We start from the raw sequence: 19,158 nt of genomic DNA, 5'->3' as shown, positions 1-19,158 counted from the left end.
CCTCATCATACAGAATTGGGGTGAGGTTCATGAAATTTGAACGTAAAACTCCAGTATTTGATGATGATTTTTGAAATTCAAGTACTAGCAATGGTAAGTCAATGCAGTGGCCCTCCAACTCAGAGTTGCTCGACTGGCATTCAAAGTGCTCTTCACGTAATTAAGTATCCTTTTCAAAACTAATTCTCTTGCGGTAGCAGATCTTCTGAATTAATTTTATGCTCAGCTAATTGATAAAAATTGCTCTAATTTATATCAAGTTTCAACTTCATCAAGTGGAAGAACTATCTAAAATTTTAGGTCTAGAGAATCGAGGTATTTTGAGATAAAACTCCGCACACCTAAATGAAAAGAAAATTAGATTCACACACTTAATTATATTCTTTTCAAGACAACTTGACGCCGTCTTCAGTTATGCTAATCAGATACAAAATACAAACCCTTTTTATCGACGGAGCTTTCGAAATATTGGGAAGAAAATTAGATTTACACAACTTAACTGTAGTCTTTGACGCAGAGACGATCAATCTATAATTGGGTAGGAAGCCGTTGTAGCAAGGCCACAAAGACCTTTAGGAGGCCAGCATCTCTGAGAATTCACATGTAGCCATTTTGGCCCCAACTCTCACCCCATTCATTCTTGAATATACTGTACTTGGTGCCATCTGTAGTATGTGGCGAAGTCAGGAATTAGAAGGGGGAGGGGCGAATTTAAAAGTGCAAAGTTCAAAAAAAGGGAAACAACCAAATCCATTTAGTAATATCGTCCATAGTTTATCAATACAAACAAGTTACATTAAAAACCCTTTTCAGTGAAGACATCACTGCCAACATCTCCTGTTTTCATTTGAAAATATAGCAATAACGGCAAAATGCAGAATCTCTTGCTATATTTTACTCCAACCACTTGAAAGTATCAAATTGACTATGTTGGCTTTCACTTGGAATGGAACGGAAAGCAGCTGCAAGGCTGTTGTTGGTTGATTGAATGCTGCAAACTGCAGCCGATCAGGGCACACAGAAGGCAAAGAATTAGAAAAGGGGTTTGTAAAACAAGGTTCTAAAATAAGCTAGCATTAATCGGGCGACGGGTTGGGATATCGCGTAGGCAGGGTCTAGGCAAATTAGGCGGATATAAATAAATTTATAATCTATTATATAAATTAATTAAATTTAAACACTTTTTTTAACAAAATTATATTTAAACATTAAATAAAACGTTATTTTTTTAAAAGGGGAGAGTTTTAGGTACAAAATATAATGTGTTATTTTAAAAGAAATAAAAAGTGATATTGGGTTAAGAGAGGGGAAAATTTGATATTTAGGTTAAGAAGGAGAAAAATAAAGGGATATAAAAAGTAATAAATAGAAGATGGGGCCTAAAAGAAATGTGCGGCGATTAAAAAGATGGTGGGACCATCTTAAATAAACCGTGGAATTAAAAGAATAATGTTATTCATGCTATATTTTTATACCACATTTTTATACTATCTTAAGTGGCATCTGATGTGGACAGCCACATCATTTGAAAAAATTGCAAAACCCAAGGAAATGAAAGACAAAGACTCTTCGTATACCATAATCAACATTTAATTAACTAGTTTTTCTTAATTATTAGTTTATTAAATAATGAACTAAATTTAAAAATCTGATTAATCCAAATGATGTGACTGTCCACATCAAATATCACCTAAGGTGGTATAAAAATGTGGTACAAAAACATGTATGAATAACATTACTCGAATTAAAATGGTTGTTGAGACCTCATCTTCTTCCTCGGGGGCGATTGACTGTGCAAAAAAACTTTCAGATTCCAGCTTTTTCATAGACGCCCACCTAGCCGCACCCCGCCCTGCCCAACCTCGCCCAGACTTGAATAACTCTGCTTAATCCCTCCCTCCTAGTCTCGCCTAATGTGCTTTCCGATTAGGAAGGGGCTTCACAACTTGCAGGTTTTCCGACGGGAGTAGGGATGACAATTTAACCCGTCAAATCCAATCCCTGCAAGTAACCGATCCGAATGGTTCGGTTTTGGGTATAAAATTTCAAGTATTTTACGGGTATGGGTAACCTTCATGTAAATTTTTCAGTTTCAGGTTCGGTTATGGTTATTTGGGTATCCGCCCCAAACCCATACCCGAAACAAAACCATTTCATCTATAAATAAATAAAATATAAATATTTATTATATGAAATTAATGGGTTGTTAATAATCATGCATTATTAAATATGAAGTTAATTATTTACTTTTATATCATTAATAATAGGAATTATTTGCTTATAATTTTTAAGAGTGTAAATCTTTTCTTAGTCACACAATTTTTTAATATTACTTATTAGATGCATTGTATCAATTGTATTAATAATAGCAATTTATTTAATATCTCTTTTTTTAAATATTCTTCATTTAGTTAATAATATAAATAAATATATAAATCTCATAATGAGGAAAACCGTTCTCCGATCAAAAATCCGTCACCCGACGGGTTCAGTTATGGAGAAAACCCGTTTGGGGATTCTACGGGTTCAGGTTTGGGAATGGCACATCTGAACCTAATCCGTCCCATTGCCATCCCTAGACGGGAGCAGAGGGGCAAACCATCGCTCGTGAGCTTCACTTCCGGCTAGGGGAGGGGCATCTTAGCTTCGCCCATAGCCAACGATGGTGACACAGTGGTTTGGGACTGTCCCGCAACCTTGTACAGCGGTGAAGTCCCCGCTTTTGTCAAATCTAAAGTCCAGCCAGGTGACAAGAATGCCAATTGAAACCGGTTGCATGGACACGGCCTTGATTAGATCGCTTTCGCGGTTGCGAGGAGCTAATTCGTAACCGGCTATACATGCACTGGAAGCGTGCCAATTTGAGTTGTTAGCGTGGCATATTCCCTCAGTAGCCTCGTATGGGTAATTTGCTTCGCTTGCGATTCCTCGATTTTGCAGTATGTATTCAAAGGTAGTCACCATATTATCACCATGGCAGCCCTTGTTTTCGTAATCTCCGGAACAGTCCGCAAGTTGTTGCTCGGATAGTGATCTCAACTAACCTGTTCTGATCTGGATAATCCCTTCCAAAGCAGCCACTGCAGAGGATGCCCAGCAACAGCCTGCAATATATAACACAAAATATGAATGTCAATACATACTACAAAACCGAGGAATAGTGATGTGTTCTAGTGTACTTGATACATTGCCGATATGTTCAAATATCGGTAAGATATGGACTAAGAAAGAATAAAAACATTTAAGATAGTAATATAAAATAAAGCATTTAAAGTTGATCTCTTAGACTCTTACCACAGGGTCCTTGATTCTTTACGTGGTGACGACTCCATGCATCCTCCAGTCGATGCTAAGGGGAACATCAGGACCGCCTAAGCTCTCGTACCTAAAAGATACATCTGCGGATGATGTCTGTTCATTGGGCTTTATGTATCCAGTATATTGTTGGACGAAATCTTCGTGGCTAAAATCGGCAAATTCCTTGAGTCCTAACTTGTATGTGTTATTTTCATCACGGTTGAATTTCTCCACGTACTCGACGTTGCTCTTGAATATGGCGAAACGCCTTTCATTTTCTTCACTGTCCTTATAAACGCGTCCGTACTTTGCCATCCACAGATCATATTTTGCAGCAATTGAAACTTCGTACAATGTTCGCGATGAGGCTTGAGATGCCAAAGTCCCCAAGATGATGAATATTGAAATAATCGCAAGGTTTTTCTCAAAAGTCAATGTTCACAAAGTACCGATGGAACTGAGGGCTTTGTGATGACAACTGATGAGTCCATATTATACCATATATTATTTATTGATTATTTTGATGAGATTTTGATACTTTAAATTATATTTCTAATATAACACATTCGACTTCCTTTGGAGCAAAAAATTATTAAACGGATGAATTTTGAAGTGATTTCAGTTGAAGGATGTTCGTGAGCCTTTCAAGATAATTGTATCAAAATTCCAGATTTTTCTACCAAGCCTTTTGACCGTGGCGTGGCGAGGAAAAGAAGGCCCAGTATGCAGCGCTACGTTTTTGGACGTTTTAGGCATTTTGGAAGTCAAGATGGCATATTTTGAGGAAGATTCCTTTTGAAGATTTGTTAGGGACATCTCAAGCTTTCAAAAGAGACCTTTTGGTTTTCACTGTGGAAGGCACGTTCCATAACCAATCATCTGGGAAGCATGCTCGTTTTGTCACTTGCTCTGTTTTCCTATATGGATTCAAAGGCATAATCCAGCAAACTGCCGTTGCAGCTGTGGTTATTAATTTAGCATAAACAGGGTAGGAAAATTCATTGACGAATATAAAGGTAAAATAGTGTAATTTCATAGAACCTACTTTTTGCAAGTACAAAATACAGGCATTTTCACAGCCCATGGGTTTTGTCTGCAGTACTTATAACCTAAAGGCAAAGTGGAGAAGCTCACTCCACCCTTTCATTAATACATTACATAGTCGGATAGCAAGGTTTTATAGCGAGGCCACAAACACCACCTGGGGCATCAGCGTTTCTAAGAATCTTCATGTAGCCATTCTCACCCCACGTATCGGACCATGAATTCTTGATTAACCAATAGGGGGTGCCATCTTCAGCTGTCCCATACCCAATGATGGTAACAGCGTGGTTCAATTCTGTCCCACAATCATCGCCCGTGAACACCCCGCCTTTATAATACTGAAAGGCTGGTGACGTATTGATGGCAACGGAGACTGGTTGCATGGACACAGCCTTGAGTAGATCGGTTTCACTGTTAGGATGTACCTCTGCATAACTAGTAATCTGGGCGGCAGCCTCATTTGCCTTGTTCATGTCACATGTTCCGGCACTGCCATCTGAACTCTGGTATGGGTAATTTTCTTCACTGGCAATTCCTCCGTTTCGTTGAATGTATGCAAAGGCATTACCCATCCAACCACCTTGGCAGCCATTGTTATCTGTATCACAGTCCACAAGTTGTTGTTCAGACAGTGAGATCAATTTGCCAGTTTTGATTTGGGTAATCCCTTCGACTGCAGCCACTGCAGAAAATGCCCAGCAACAACCTGCATTTATTCGAACAAACGGATATGAATTAATTTCCGTAGGAATGAATGCACGAAGAAAGTAATTAATGCAATACATACATATGTACAAGGAAGCTTAGCCCTATGTTAATATGGTGGTTGGTGCTCTTACCACAGCTCCCTTGAAATTTTACTGGACTAACTGCTCCATTCTCCCTCCAGTCAATGCTTTGGGGAACATCAGCCAGGCTCAGGTTTTCGTATGTAAAAGATGCAGCTGTGGATGAGGTTGATTCAGTGGGCTGCTTGTATCCAGTATAATCCCTGAGGAATTCGTCATAGGTCATATCCGAAAATCGGTTGATGTGTAGGCTGTAAGTCATGTTCGCTTCACTGTTGAATTTCTCGACAAACTCCACATTGTTTTTGAAAATTTGGAAACGCCTTTCCTTCTCTGCGCTGTCCTGGTAAACGCGTCCATGCTTTTTCATCCACTGCTCATGTTTTGCAGCAATGGAAGCTTGGTACAATGTGCGGGACGTGGCTTCAGATGCCAAGGTCCCCAAGGTGACGAGTATGGTAACAATCAAAAGGTTTCTTTCAAAAGCCATTGCGGTGATGAGAGGGCGCTCTGTGTCGACAATGGCTTTGTTTCAAGTAGTGATTGGCAAGCTGGATGTGAAGAAGCAAGCATGATATTACCGGTTTATATAGAAGACGTTCGGGATGTCCTGCATGTGCACTTTGTTGAAATTGTTAGGATGGGAATTTAGAAGGGAGCCAAATTTCGTGGCACATTCCACGGCTTGATGACTCAAGTCACGGTAAACTTCATCAATCAATCTAGCCCGAACGCTACGATTGTTTTGTTTTCGCCGAGGAGTTTGTGCACAAAGAAGTTCGAACGATCCATTGATGAATCAAGGGTCTGATGACTACAAGTCCTTGGTCTATTTGCTGAAGTCTTTGCCCTTTGGCCTTTAGTTTCCATTAATGGTGCTGATGACGCCAAATTTACCAATCTGCAGCAGTGACCTCATACTTTGTTCATACGGAATTGGGGTGAGGTTCATGAAATTTGAACGTAAAACTCCAGTATTTGATGATGATTTTTCGAAATTCAAGTACTAACAATGGTAAGTCAATGCAGTGGCCCTCCAACTGAGAATTGCTCGACTGGCATTCAAAGTGTTCTTCACGTAATTAAGTGTCCTTTTCAAAACTAATTCTCTTGAGGTTGCAGATCTTCTGAATTAATTTTATGCTTGGCTAATTGATAAAACTTGCTCTAATGTATATCAAGTTTCAACTTCATCAAGTGCAAGAACTATCTAAAATTTTAAGTCTAGAGAATCGAGGTATTTTGAGATAAAACTCCGCACACCTAAATGAAAAGAAAATTAGATCCACACTAAGGGGGTGTATTCAATTGAAAATTTGAGAGACTTTAATGGATTTATAAATCTATGGAGTTTTATGGAGTTTAATTGATTCAAAGAAATTCCATATAAAATTTTAATTCAATTCCCTCGAAATCTTATGGGAGATATGAGATTTTTGGATGCTTAAAATACACTACGAAATCTCTCCAATTCCCTCTAATTCCTTAACTTTCTCAAATTCTTTAAAATCAATTTCTAATTGAATACACCTGAAATGTTATAAACTTCTTTAAAATCTGAATTGAATATACTCGGATTTCTAAGGATTTTAATAAACTATCTAAAATTATAATTGAATACACCTTGAATTTCAAATAATCACTTAAAATCTTGATTAAATATCCCTAGATTCATTAAAAGAATTAAAATCCCTCAAATTTCCAATTAAATACACTCACTAATTATATTTGACATGCCCCGATCCCGATATCCGAAAATGAAAAAGATAATGGTTATTAAACATTGTGTCCATTAAAAAGCTACAGAAACTGGTTATTATGCATTATTTGTTCGAAGAGTTGTATGGTTCAAATTTCGTATTTGCCTGGAAACCTTGTCTTTTTGCTTCTTTTGATACAAAGGCACAGGCGAACCCATTGGGGATGTATCCTCACGAGTCTACACCACTCTTCATGTGGTTAGGATATTACGGAAACTCTATATCCCTGGTTGTAGGTAAGAATAGACAACAATTCGAGATGACTAATTTCGCATTAAACTACAGCGACATTTGCGTACAAGAACCGTATATACACAAATCATTCAATACATAATCAAGTGTACCGAAAATTTTCAGTTCATGAATAATCTAAGTCAATTATGTACGTCAGAAAACATCTTGTGAGAGGGGTCATTGTATCTGATTCTCTCTCCCTTCTTATAACACTACCAACTTCCCTCATATATCCTTGCAACGAGGATCGCCTGACAGTCGCAGTAGGTGCGAAAGTGTTCCTGAAATCAACAAGGTCAAATTTTTAACGAGTAACGTAATTGCAGCAAGATATTGGGAAACATGAAGTACTACTTGATACGGAGATATGCTGTCAAAAGATTGATTTGCTATTGAAGATGTACCTCATGAAAAATGAAACTAGTGACCAGAAATCAATAGCCACGTGAAAATTACTATGCTTGCTCCATTGAGCGCAGTCATTGGACTACTGTAAGATTTTTACTCGCGTATCTGCCTATCACACCAGCAAGGGCTTGTATTAACGACTTTGGGTCGAAGACTACACCAGCTTTTGGATCACGTATGGAATCGACAACAATCTGCAAAAGGTCACTCTAGTCTGAACTTTGATATTCAGGTAATGAAACAAACATATATACGGCCAACAAGCAGTCTAAAAACGTAAAATTTTACATTCATGAAACTAACAGAAAAAGAATTTGGATATATACCACATTAAAGATTCCTTGGGCAGCCAAGCGTTGAACATCTACAGGAACCTCACCACCTTTGGGAACTAATAGAGTATTGATGTATTGATTAGGCTGCATGGAAATATAAACTTGTAATAAATTACATGTTCCCTGTATAAATAAATGACGATCTCATAGTCATGCACTAACTTACAAGGTTTTCAAGACTCTTATGAGGATTTCCATATGTTCGATTTAGTGCATCTGTAATAGCGGTTACAAAGCAAGAAGCTGAAAAACCACTTGTCTCTCGATCACGGGTACCATTTAACAAAAGCACCTTTTATTGGAACAAACTGAATCAACTCAACATGTAACTTGACATGGAGAATAAATAATCTGTTCGTTAATGTCTATCTATAAGGCTAATCTGGAGTATATCACAAAACTTTGCAACAATAAGGAAAAACCAACATGACAACTTGTTCAATTGGCACTTGTATCATGTAACATGTAACTCAAAAGTGTGATGAATACGTACCTTGGGGCAGGACTTTGACGATATAATCTCCCCAATGCCAATCAACACCTAAAGAATGAGGCAGAATAAATGAAAATTATGAATATACAGGTTTCTCACATCTGGAAAACCATAAACAAATAAATAAACGCCGCATATTTAAGATGGTAGTAATGTTACCAGTGATGGGCAAATAGAAGTAAACAGGGATCCCATGGCATAAACTACGCAGTCCACATTACGCAACTGATCCAGGACAGCTGGGTTTGCAGCAGGGAAGACCTAGTCAATGAGAAAACCGTTGTTCTGGTTTTAGGAACTGCAGAAGCATATACACAACGGACATATGCATTTCATGGCATATGCAAGCATTTTAATCTTTAGAGAGGGACCAGTATTCTTTTTCATAACATGAGAAAACTTATTCATGACATGAGAAAATTACAGTGTTTTAGGGTAGTGCCGAAATATTTTTTACGAATGTTAACTAAATGCAATATTAGATAGAATAATGATTTAACAAAAGACTCCAGTATTGGGTCCTCATTGAAGTATAACAATAAAAACCAAAAGGAAAATATTAGGGCATCTCATTACATGAAACAAAAAAAAGATGAAGGAAAGAAAAAAAGGAAACGATTGAAACGTATCATTCACCTCATGCAGCAAGTTTTGGCCCTCACTTGACATGTAGAATACCTGCTTTATTCTCGAAGGAAGTGCTGGAAATGAAGAGCTTCCCTGTCCACAGTAAGCCATCATTTTTAATAAATGAGAAGTTATGTAATATAATTCTGCCACTAAAGGAAAATGCAAATCTCAACACCACCACATGCTTTTCTTACAAGGAATGGAACATTCTAAAAGATTCCATGTCATGTGTTCTCAGGAAAAGGTTGAACTATCAGAACACCAACAGGCTGAAACTTTCCAGATCATGAATACCATATCAGCATACCTTATTGACAGGTTCCGTATGTCCCTTGGTTGGATGAGAAATTTCGTTCTGGCCTCGTATTATAGTTCCATCCTAGGCATAAACAGCGCAAAAAGGAATTCAGCACGATTAAGTATCCGCAGAATCTTGCAAATTATACAACCACGGTTCCACAGTAAGCCAATACCATATTAAAAATCATATGCATACATATGTCAATATGTCAAGGCACATGAACTGTAAGTCAACAATCATACCCATAATTCACATCCTAATGTAAGCCTGTCGTTGGTAGAAATCACGGGGAGGACAAGACTTTCTGAAGGGATATCTGACACACGAGAAAACAAAAAAATTGCAGCATCTAAGGACTGAAAAAATGTACGTGCTCCTGCAAAGAAGAAATTCCCAATACTGCAAAACAAAAATTAAGAAATCAGTTAAGTAATCACACAAGGAAATCCAATTACAACAGGTATTTGATTGTAGTACACCTTTAGAAACATTTCTTAGTTAAACGGAAGGGATTACTGAATTCCAATTAAGCACCAGAAAGCAACAAAACAGAAATACGCCAAGTCATAGCTATTGAAAAGACTTCACACCTGCCATTACTGAAGCAAAATGATTCATCTGATCGCCGGAGAATCTGAATTAGAAAAGGCAATTGAAGAAGTTCAGATGAGTTCAGTACAAGTTTGAAATCAAAATACATATAAACAACATATTTTAGGCACTCTCGCCCAATGACTCACTTGATTCTGAAAATAAGCCAGAAAAGCTCGAATGGTTTCCCTGTATGGTTTTGATACTCCCGTCCATAGAGAATGTTCTCCTTCCACAATATCATACCTGTCAAATTCTCAACTCAGCAGACTGTTACTCAATAGTCAATACCCCACCACAGTAACACCTACCAAGTAAATAAGCATAATTTAGGATAAAAGAACAACATATCACCTAGAAATGACCAACAAACACGAAAGTACAAACTACAAACCCCCATTTGTCAAAGAGATGATTTTTTTTTTTTTTATCGTTTTTCGTCGTTGATTAAATCCAAAGATCGAAAATTTGCAATGGCTGACATCATTTCTACGAATGACCATAAAAAATCCGTAAATTAACTAGAACGGTAGCAAAACATTACCATTCCGATTTGGCCTGCCGCGAATCGAGCGGCAACCGGTGGCCAAGCAATCTGCGAACGGCCACCGCCTCGGAAGTGCTCTTATCAGCCAATCTCAAGCATCTCGAACGTATATCTCCGACAGCGGGACCGCCTAACACACAACCACAACAAATAAGAAAGCGATCCCCAAATACAAAAACACTAATCGAAAATGAAGGCCGGAATTACCGAGGACGCGAACAATCTCGGCCGTGCTTCCGCCGTCGTCGGAAACAGGAAGGACGTGGGCGACGCGAGTGGTGAAACTCTTGAGCTCCTCAACGACGCCGTTGAAGGCAGTCCCGCCTGAGAAGACAAGCAGGGAGGGCGGGGGAGGGCTAGGGCTGGGGATGGCGGGGGAGGAGGAGCAGCGGAGGTGGTTAGGGTTTTGGGAGCGGAGGGTAGACATGGTGGAATGAGATCTGAGAGGGAATTGGGGGAGAGTGGGAGTGACAACACTGACAAGAACCGGAGAGGGAGAGGGACCCAACCAATTGTCCGCCATATTCCCGCGTCTTTCCTACCGTACCTTTTATTTTTTCCTTTTAGGAAAGCAATCTCCCAAACAATCTTCTTCTTTTTTAAGTCCCAAAACTAAATAACAAATATATATTTTTTAAATTCAAATAAAAAACAATTGAGGATTTTGATCTTTAGGGTCACCTCAACAATTTTCAAATTTTTGTTCCTTTACTATGTAGAGTATTAAAATATTACGATTCAAGTCACTTTTGTGTCTGATTGTACGGATCTCTGTTGATTACTTATGTGACAAGTACAAGATTCATTTCTATAAGGCAATCAAACCACACCCTAGCCTAACATATGTTTAGCCGTCCAATTTTGATCCGACGCAATGCTCAAATCTCAAAGTACGCTAACTTTAAAAATAAAATAAGAATGTAGCAAGTTAAAGATGTTGGGTAAGCCTATAAAATGACGATCCCAAACTAACAAGACTCTCTGCTTTGTAAGAATCGAAGGAAGAACGTCTATCGTACGCAGTTTTATTCTTACTTCGAAAAGAGGTTGTTTCCGCGAAAAATTTTGGTTAATTTGTATCAAGCAAAAAGTTGTGAAGTTATACATTTGTGTGGCTTTTCATGCTTAAATAAAGAACTTTAGCAACAAAAGAGAATATTGAACTCAATCCGCAGCAAAAATAAATTTCAGCGTCACAAAAATGGAAGCATATTTTTCACAGCCTTTTAGGAACCTCAGTATTTTCAACTCCACAACAAATAGGAAGCAGAATGGTGGTTCTCTTAAACTTGCATATCAAGAATGGTACTCTAATCTAAACAATCTCCCACTCAGACTCAGAAAATTCGTAATCCGGTGAACTAGATTTCTCAACGACTGCGATTGTTGTGAAGCTTTTCCCTTTCTGTTGATCAAATCCTGCGTCAAGATCTCCGGACCAATCTGCAGGCTGCTTATGGTTGCGCGTCTTCAATAATCTCATTCTCGAAGCAAATGCGTCCTTCAGTTTCTTCTGAGAACCAAAAAGAAAGAAATCAAAATGTCTGTTGTGTGTAATATGTTTCATCAGTTCCAAGTTTTATCAAAAGGAGTTTGTTGTACCTTGTAAGACCTGCATTTTGCGTCTTGACAAGAAATGGATTGAATTCCGCTACCATCTACTAAAATGCAACTTTTATCAAGCTTTAGCGTATTCAATGATTGTGAAATCTGTAAGACTGACTTGGTAACGTCATTATCCAGCTCTTCTGAAAGGGAGCCATGAGGTCCTTATGAAGTAATAGTTGATAACATATACTTTCTTACCACTGCTAAAACATTTTATTGACTTAAAATCAAATAAACAACCCATATGCATCAAAAGAAAACGGGTCCTCTATTAAAGGGCCAGGTAATGATATGCACACACGCAAAAACGAAAACATTTAGACAAGTACTATAACATGTTAGAACTCAAGGTGATAGAACTGCAACATAGGAAAGAAAATCGATGAAATTATTAATTACCACTTTCTCGAAAAGGCATGGTAGACCCTGATTCATCAAAACTGTCACACACTGGCAAAGGCACGGCAGATTTTGATTCATCAAAACTTTTGTGCAGTTCAATCCCACCAGGAGGAGAAACTGTCACATCCGTGGTCAAGCAGGCTGCACAATTGTCCGAGGAAACACAAAAATTAGTAGAAAAAGAACGCATAAGGAAGAAGCATACAAATATTTGGATACTAGATGCAGCTATACTTACAACTGGATATTTCTAGGGCATCGGTGGCAGGACAAGATCCAATGCCCGCAGGGCTTCTTTTACCAGCTTCTACAGAGTTAACAGCATTGGAAAATTGTATGTCATCTGAAATATTAGAGGGCGTGTCAGCATGGTTACCACTTCTATCCTCTGTTTCCACAAGAGAGTTACACCCTCCTGCATCATCCGAGGCTGGGATTAATATATTGCCTCCACCATCCAATTCAATTTCTTGGCTTGATATTTCTAGGGCATCAGTTTCTTCCAACGATAAACCACAGGAAACGTTCTTTACAAATTCCACAGAGCTTAAGTGGACTCTGTACGCGTCATCTAATGACCTTTTATCGCAGTCTTCATCAGTGCCTGCCGGTGATTTTACACAGGCCGCATCATTAGCGTTTTGTGGAAGAGATGAATCGGAAGCTGCCCCTTCCTCTATATCCACTGAAGATTGACCGAGTGCATCTCCTATAGGTTCTGACAGGGAGAGAAGGTTTTCAAAATTCTCATTAAATGTCTCCAACTGGCTTATAGCAGGTTCAATTACTTCCTGTCAAACAAAGGAATTTTCCATAAAAGTAAGGCGAGCAGGCGTGAGAGTAGAGATGATAAAGCTGAGCGTGAGAATGCAAGCAACAAAATAAAAAAAGGCATATCCACATTGACAAAAAACAATTCGGAAAATGTAGATGCTGAGCAGAAACTTGTTGCATAAGGCAAAACTAGAACTAGATGCTTGGACATAAACAAAAAACAATACCTGCTGCATTATTTCCTCCGCCTCCCGGCACAAATCTTCAAACTTCTGGTATAAGTTCCCAAACCATGATATGCCTTTACAACTCGTATCCATTAAGACCACAATAATGTATAAATTTTAGATGCAATTGAAGGTATAACTTCTCAACCTCCTTAGTCCAAGAACAACTCAATGTAGCCTGCAGTCATATAGACATGTATGGATGAGTACAAAATCATGTTTTCTTGATCAAGGGAACGCTAGGGCAACGCATACTACCCAAAGTAAATGACACCGATAACTTTGAACAAGTAACACTAAAGTACCCTCAGACGTTATATCAATTTCAGACCAAACCCTATATAAGAATCATAAGGTTCATACCAAAGGCAACTGGGTTGCGTCCGAATTTACTCAAACTGCGAGAAACGCAGCGTAAAATCATCACTTGTTGATGCTAATTTGACAATGGTTTCAGATATATTAATGCCAAATTGTATAACCTAAATTGCTAAACGGAGGGAACAGACAGGGAAAATTTGACTAAAAATAAATTATTACGCTGCATGCTGTATGGGAACCTAGAAATTTCTACAGAAAAATCTTAATGCTAGGCTTTCAAATTATTAGGCACCTTAAATTGAAAATTGCCATCTCCAAATCATTAAAACTAAAGTTCAAAACATACATAATATACACACACACACATATATATATTTTAAAATTATGAAATTTTTTTCTTCTTCGAATTCTCAGCAACCAAAGACACGATAAGAAGAACAGCATGAAACCCCAAGAATCGCAGGCAAGAAAAACTGAGATAACCAACACTTCAAAAAACTCTGTAATTTACCAAAAGCTACATGAAAAGTAACCTACTTTCATTGATCAACAAGCAAAACGCCTCAGAAGTTCGAACCTTTGATAAAAAAACAAGCATAGTAAAAAACGGAGGAGGCAGATAAAAAGTAAAAACCCCATGAATTTGATCACTTACAACTTACAAGCTCCAAGAATGGACGAACCCAGAAGCTAAACCACGAGAAACCGAATATTCAGTGCATACCCAGTGGAAATTAGGCTCAGTAAAGTGCGACAAGGAGGTCCACTGCCTGCTTAAAGAGTTAAAAAAAGAGAGTTAAAAGATAATAAAACAAAACATATGAAGTTGGTGGAAGCATAAACTGACTGGGTTTCGTACTTGTTTCTGAAAAAGGTTTCCTTTCCTAACGTGAATACGTCTCCAAAACTCTTGTTTTTTTTTTTTTTTTTTTTTTTTGGGCCTAGTTGAGTTTAGTTGGGTGTGCATACAATGGGCCAAGTTAGGATAATTTTCGAACGTGGTATAATTGAAATTGTTTAATTTCTTAATCTTCATTAGAAAATTATACTACAAAAATTCGTTTTATATTCATATCGTGTTATCGAGTGTAATGTGATTTTGTCATGTGTAGGATTTAGTGTCAATATGTCCGACCCAAACAAAAGAAAAATACATCAATTATTAAAATGTGATACTTCTTTTAATTTTTTTTTTTTTATTTAGCATAAGACACTTCTTTTAATTTTAACAACTTTTTTTTTTTGCTTTTAACATGATTATAGTTATACTAGTTAAAAATTAATGCAGTATGCCAGTTAAAAATTGTGACCTAATATATAAACGGGATGTTATTTTTGGACTGGTCAAAAACTCCACTTAAATTAAATGGGTAAATTTGAATTTTTTTTTTTTTATCGATGTGTTCTATTCATTTAGAAACTAGCATTTGCCTACACACTTTGTGTGTATGAGCATATTTTTTTTAGAAAATGAGAAGGAGAGAGAGAGAGAGAGAGAGAGAGAGAGAGAATGTGGGGGGAGTGAAGGTTTTTTTTTTTGGTTTTTGGTTTTTTTTTATATAAATATTGGAGATATTTTAACATCACCTATAGGTGAGGTTTCAATAAAAAAACAATAAAATTTGGACCTGTGAGATTACATTATTGCCCATCATTTTTTTATATGATATGAGACTAAGTTGTCTTTTCACTCTCTTTTGATTAACAAAAAAAGATTTCATTAATTAGTAGAAATAAATAAATAATTTTTTGACAAAAATAAGTGCAAAGCATCTCCCTAGTATTTTAAATAATGATTGGTTTATTAAAGAAAACAAATAAACAATAAATAAATTGTCTTTCCTAGCATGTTGCACATCTTTGATGACAAAAATTAAAGAAAACACCAGGACAACCACCATAAATTGTTCCAGTAATTGAAGACGAATTTCAGGTCTATATTCCATATAGTATATTCTAAGTTTAATTCTTAGCGTGTATGAATCATATAATAATAATTAGAGAGACGCTTAAATGTCTCAATGAGTTTACTCAATGTCCCAAAAGTTGCTCATTGTGACTGAAGTCATTAGTTGGTTTTTTTTGCCAAAAAAACACACACGCAATCACAGAAAGGTCAAATCATTGCCAAACCCATGACACCCCAAACTAATAGAAAATAATATAGTTCATCACTTATTTGCCAACCCTAAAACAAACAAACAGAAAAATAATTATAAGTGATATACGGCAGAACTTATCATTTTTATTTCAAAATTAGTTTAAATATTTCAATCTTAATTTTTATTTAATCAAGTAGTATATTGGATAAGTTGAATCTGGGCGAAGAACCAAACAACATACGAAATAATAATTTTTTTATCCCACAGATTATGTAATTAATTATTAAAATTTGATTACGACTTTTGTTTCGTGTGACAAAATTGCGACGTGGAAAGTGAGGACCATTTTGGTTGGCAAAGTGTGACAATGCAAGACTTGGATATGCTCAAGTCTTTCCAAAAAATTATTGACGTTTTCTCAAGCAAGGTTTTGTTTCTGCTTTTCTGTTGTTTTATTTTCTCGTGGGAATCTCAAGTATGTCAAATGGAAAGTTGTTGAAGGCAAATCATTGACCCTAAGTTCTATACATTATTGTCTTTCTGGGGTCCACCTATTTGGACTTTAAACGTTTTGAGCTTCAACATTGTATTAATCGGAGATAGAAATTAGGGTTCGTTTGTAAGTATTTTTAAAAATGATCTTTTGATATAGATGCCTCAATTTTGAATTTTTTAGATCAAACATCTATACTTTTTAGTGATTTGATTAAACTTTTTTTTGTCATAATTTTGGTGCTATATGCACGTTATATCATAACAAATTTCCTATAATCTAGCATTTTGATTACTCTTCTCCATTAGAGATAATTGTAAAAAAAAAAAAAAAGTTGGTTTAATTCAATTTATTTTCACAATAATGCTACAATTTAGCAATAATTATCTACGATTTAAGATATTTTATTTCCAAAATAGTTTAAAATATTTTTAAACCCCACAAAATCAAACGTACCGAAATATGTTTTTCTTTTAGTACGTTAAGAGAAAATAGGATTGAGAATAATATAAACGTACTAATACACAATGTGTACAAAATAAAACGTACCAAAATAAAAATAATGTACCAATATTAACAATATATATCAAATCAAACGTACAAAAATTGCAAATAAACGTACCAATTAATGATTTTTGTAAATTCAAACGTACCCGCATATAATATATACGTATTGTATTGTACCTAATAATAACTCATCAACAACTATACTTAAAAAAACAGCAAAAAAATATAATTTCACAAAAAAATTGAAAAAATTACATGGAACTTTTATGGTGATCACCAACTATTTGAAAGAAAAAAACCATTTGGAAAAAGAAATACTATTAAATGTTTGCATAACAAAAAAAAAAAAAAAAACACTGTGATCGAAAAAACATATAAGAGAAAATAGAGTTTAATTACTAATATCTCCACTAAATAAGGAAAAGTGCATCGTGCAGATAAAATGATAAATTCAAAAATTATTTTAATTTTAAAAAATATAATAATGACATGTAATTTAGCTTAAGGTGGCTATTGATCAAAGCACTTTAATCAAATTTTAAAAAGGCATAGATGTTTAATCTAAATGATATAGAAAAACGGTAGGGGATTCTAATTTTCTCTATGACTGAAAAATGCTTTTAAAAAAATTTATATTTTGGGTTCCAAAAAATACTTGAAGTGCTTACTGCAAGAAACACCAATATATCAATTACTTTTCTAAGATTCACTTGCATTTTTGTTAAGGATTGATATAAAAAAACATTTTCACCAAAAATAATTTTAGCCATTTTAAAAGTACTTACAGACGAGTCCTTATATAAGGGCGAATTAACTTATTTTTCTTGTAGCATAAAGTGAAATTTAGGTGTTGGGGTAGGTTAAAATTTCATTTTGTGCAATATTAGACTTAATTTTCCGTAACATGTTTATTCTAATACAAAAAACTTTCGTCTTCTAAAACTTGGGGTGTGCTAGAGCCCTGAGCAACTACGAGCTGTGTCCTCCCTTGAGTTCACCCACTTATTGGGAAGCGTTTGATGATCAATGAGTTTAGTTATTACCCCTCCATCACCCCATCTCCCCCTCAACCTCAACCCTCACACCCTTCACAACCCCGAGGACCCAACTCTCGTTAATGGTATATGTAACAGAGTTAACGGAATATGATAAAGTGAGATATAAAGAATAAGTACATACGGTAAAAGTAAAATAAAACAGTGTAAGATAAAAGTGAGATTTGTTGTAGCTCAAAATAAGCTTAAAACATAAACTATTGGTAGTTTGAATAGCTAACTCTTAATCCATCGATACTTTCTTAGAATGGATGCTCCAAATTCAAAATCCTCCTTCCCATGTCGACAAAAAAAAAAACAATATATACTGGTAGTTTTGCTCACATGTAAACTACTAACAAATGATACATATGTTAGACACTTCATTCTTACGTGTAATACAAATATATTTATTAGAGAATTGTTATACAAATATATTTATTAGAGAATTACCTTAATTTACAACATGACTTGCAGTATATATTTCATATACATATATCTTGCAACAGAATTATATTTTTGGCTTAAATGTCAAAATGGTGTGTTATTGCTATTTGGCCAATTTAGTCCACCTGTTTATAATTTGGCCAATTCGATCTTCATGTTTATCTTCGCGACTAATTAAGGACATTTAATCTAATCTCTGTTAAAAATTCATAAATTATTAAAATAAAAGAAAATTTTATCTTCTGTGAACTCCCCAACCTCCTTACTAACGTGGTATGTTACTTAATTACACAGTCAGAGGCAAGGTGATCGGAGATAATTCGGTCTTCATGTTTATCTTCGCGACTAATTAAGGACATTTAATCTAATCTCTGTTAAAAATTCATAAATTATTAAAATAAAAGAAAATTTTATCTTCTGTGAACTCGCCAACCTCCTTGCTAACGCGGTCTGTTACTTAATTACACAGTCAGAGGCAAGGTGATCGGAGATAATTTTCTTAGGACTAGGATGATAGGTAGGATCGAGGTAGATCTAGAGACACGTTCGTCAAGTTGCAACTTGCAAGCGTGCATGGTTGGGGTAGAGGTTTGGGTCAAGGACAAGGTGGATGAGGGCAGGTATGTTCAATTCTTTTTTTTTCATTCCAATTAAAAAAAAATTCGGCAGAGATTAAATAAAAATAGGTTGTAATATTTTTATAAATTTTTCGATAGAGATTAAATAAAATATCTTTAATTAGCTATAACAAATGAACTATTTTGACATTTAAGCTTTATATTTTAATATAAAAAGACAACAAAATTTTATGTATA

The 19,158-nt window shown here is 35.9% G+C and overlaps 3 protein-coding genes and 1 pseudogene across 8 annotated transcripts; all 4 read right to left on the bottom strand.

Moving 5' to 3' along the window:
* Window positions 1–523: 523 nt before the first annotated feature.
* Window positions 524–3,726, bottom strand: LOC125480432 (annotated as a pseudogene).
* Window positions 3,727–4,308: 582 nt separating this feature from the next.
* LOC103944112 (zingipain-2-like) lies at window positions 4,309–5,723 on the bottom strand. Its single transcript, XM_009354520.3, has 2 exons — window positions 5,181–5,723; window positions 4,309–5,047 (listed from the first exon to the last, which is right to left on the bottom strand). The coding sequence occupies exons 1-2, from the start codon at window positions 5,617–5,619 to the stop codon at window positions 4,452–4,454; spliced, it is 1,035 nt and encodes a 344-aa protein (XP_009352795.2). The 5' UTR covers window positions 5,620–5,723; the 3' UTR covers window positions 4,309–4,451.
* A 1,426-nt stretch (window positions 5,724–7,149) lies between these two features.
* On the bottom strand, window positions 7,150–11,009 carry LOC103944114 (uncharacterized protein YNL011C). Its single transcript, XM_009354522.3, has 13 exons — window positions 10,636–11,009; window positions 10,426–10,558; window positions 10,031–10,127; window positions 9,881–9,924; window positions 9,533–9,689; window positions 9,297–9,368; window positions 8,996–9,079; window positions 8,519–8,620; window positions 8,360–8,407; window positions 8,033–8,158; window positions 7,858–7,950; window positions 7,528–7,725; window positions 7,150–7,404 (listed from the first exon to the last, which is right to left on the bottom strand). The coding sequence occupies exons 1-12, from the start codon at window positions 10,949–10,951 to the stop codon at window positions 7,603–7,605; spliced, it is 1,395 nt and encodes a 464-aa protein (XP_009352797.2). The 5' UTR covers window positions 10,952–11,009; the 3' UTR covers window positions 7,150–7,404; window positions 7,528–7,602.
* Window positions 11,010–11,584: 575 nt separating this feature from the next.
* On the bottom strand, window positions 11,585–14,638 carry LOC103944105. Of its 6 annotated transcripts, none has more exons than XM_009354511.3 (7): window positions 14,620–14,638; window positions 14,416–14,530; window positions 13,440–13,617; window positions 12,677–13,229; window positions 12,436–12,579; window positions 12,031–12,176; window positions 11,585–11,941 (listed from the first exon to the last, which is right to left on the bottom strand). In XM_009354511.3, the coding sequence occupies exons 3-7, from the start codon at window positions 13,530–13,532 to the stop codon at window positions 11,744–11,746; spliced, it is 1,134 nt and encodes a 377-aa protein (XP_009352786.2). In that variant the 5' UTR covers window positions 13,533–13,617; window positions 14,416–14,530; window positions 14,620–14,638; the 3' UTR covers window positions 11,585–11,743. The 6 variants fall into 6 exon arrangements, with proteins under 6 accessions (XP_009352786.2, XP_048446987.1, XP_048446989.1 ...); XM_048591030.1 differs by lacking the exon at window positions 14,620–14,638 and adding an exon at window positions 14,298–14,337 and having other exon boundaries at window positions 14,416–14,595; XM_048591032.1 differs by lacking the exon at window positions 14,620–14,638 and adding an exon at window positions 14,298–14,337 and having other exon boundaries at window positions 14,423–14,595.
* Window positions 14,639–19,158: the final 4,520 nt, after the last annotated feature.

The sequence above is a fragment of a genome, unplaced genomic scaffold (assembly GCF_019419815.1).
Source record: "Pyrus x bretschneideri cultivar Hongxiangsu unplaced genomic scaffold, Pyrus_bretschneideri_v1 Contig33, whole genome shotgun sequence".
Lineage (NCBI taxonomy): Eukaryota > Viridiplantae > Streptophyta > Magnoliopsida > Rosales > Rosaceae > Pyrus > Pyrus x bretschneideri.
This window is presented reverse-complemented; position numbering and strand designations above follow the sequence as displayed.

Excerpts from the sequence above, each read along its gene's own strand:
- LOC103944105 (XM_009354511.3), bottom strand. The coding sequence starts at position 13,532 with ATGGATACGAGTTGTAAAGGCATATCATGGTTTGGGAACTTATACCAG. Across the intron at positions 13,230-13,439 it reads CGGAGGAAATAATGCAGCAG|GAAGTAATTGAACCTGCTAT; the intron begins GTATTGTTTTTT and ends TTTGTTTGACAG. Across the intron at positions 12,580-12,676 it reads TGCCCTAGAAATATCCAGTT|CCTGCTTGACCACGGATGTG; the intron begins GTAAGTATAGCT and ends ACAATTGTGCAG.
- LOC103944114 (XM_009354522.3), bottom strand. The coding sequence starts at position 10,951 with ATGGCGGACAATTGGTTGGGTCCCTCTCCCTCTCCGGTTCTTGTCAGT. Across the intron at positions 9,690-9,880 it reads TTTTGCTTCAGTAATGGCAG|TATTGGGAATTTCTTCTTTG; the intron begins GTGTGAAGTCTT and ends TTTGTTTTGCAG. Across the intron at positions 7,951-8,032 it reads ATAAGAGTCTTGAAAACCTT|CCTAATCAATACATCAATAC; the intron begins GTAAGTTAGTGC and ends ATTTCCATGCAG.
- LOC103944112 (XM_009354520.3), bottom strand. The coding sequence starts at position 5,619 with ATGGCTTTTGAAAGAAACCTTTTGATTGTTACCATACTCGTCACCTTG. Across the intron at positions 5,048-5,180 it reads AAAATTTCAAGGGAGCTGTG|GTTGTTGCTGGGCATTTTCT; the intron begins GTAAGAGCACCA and ends GAATAAATGCAG.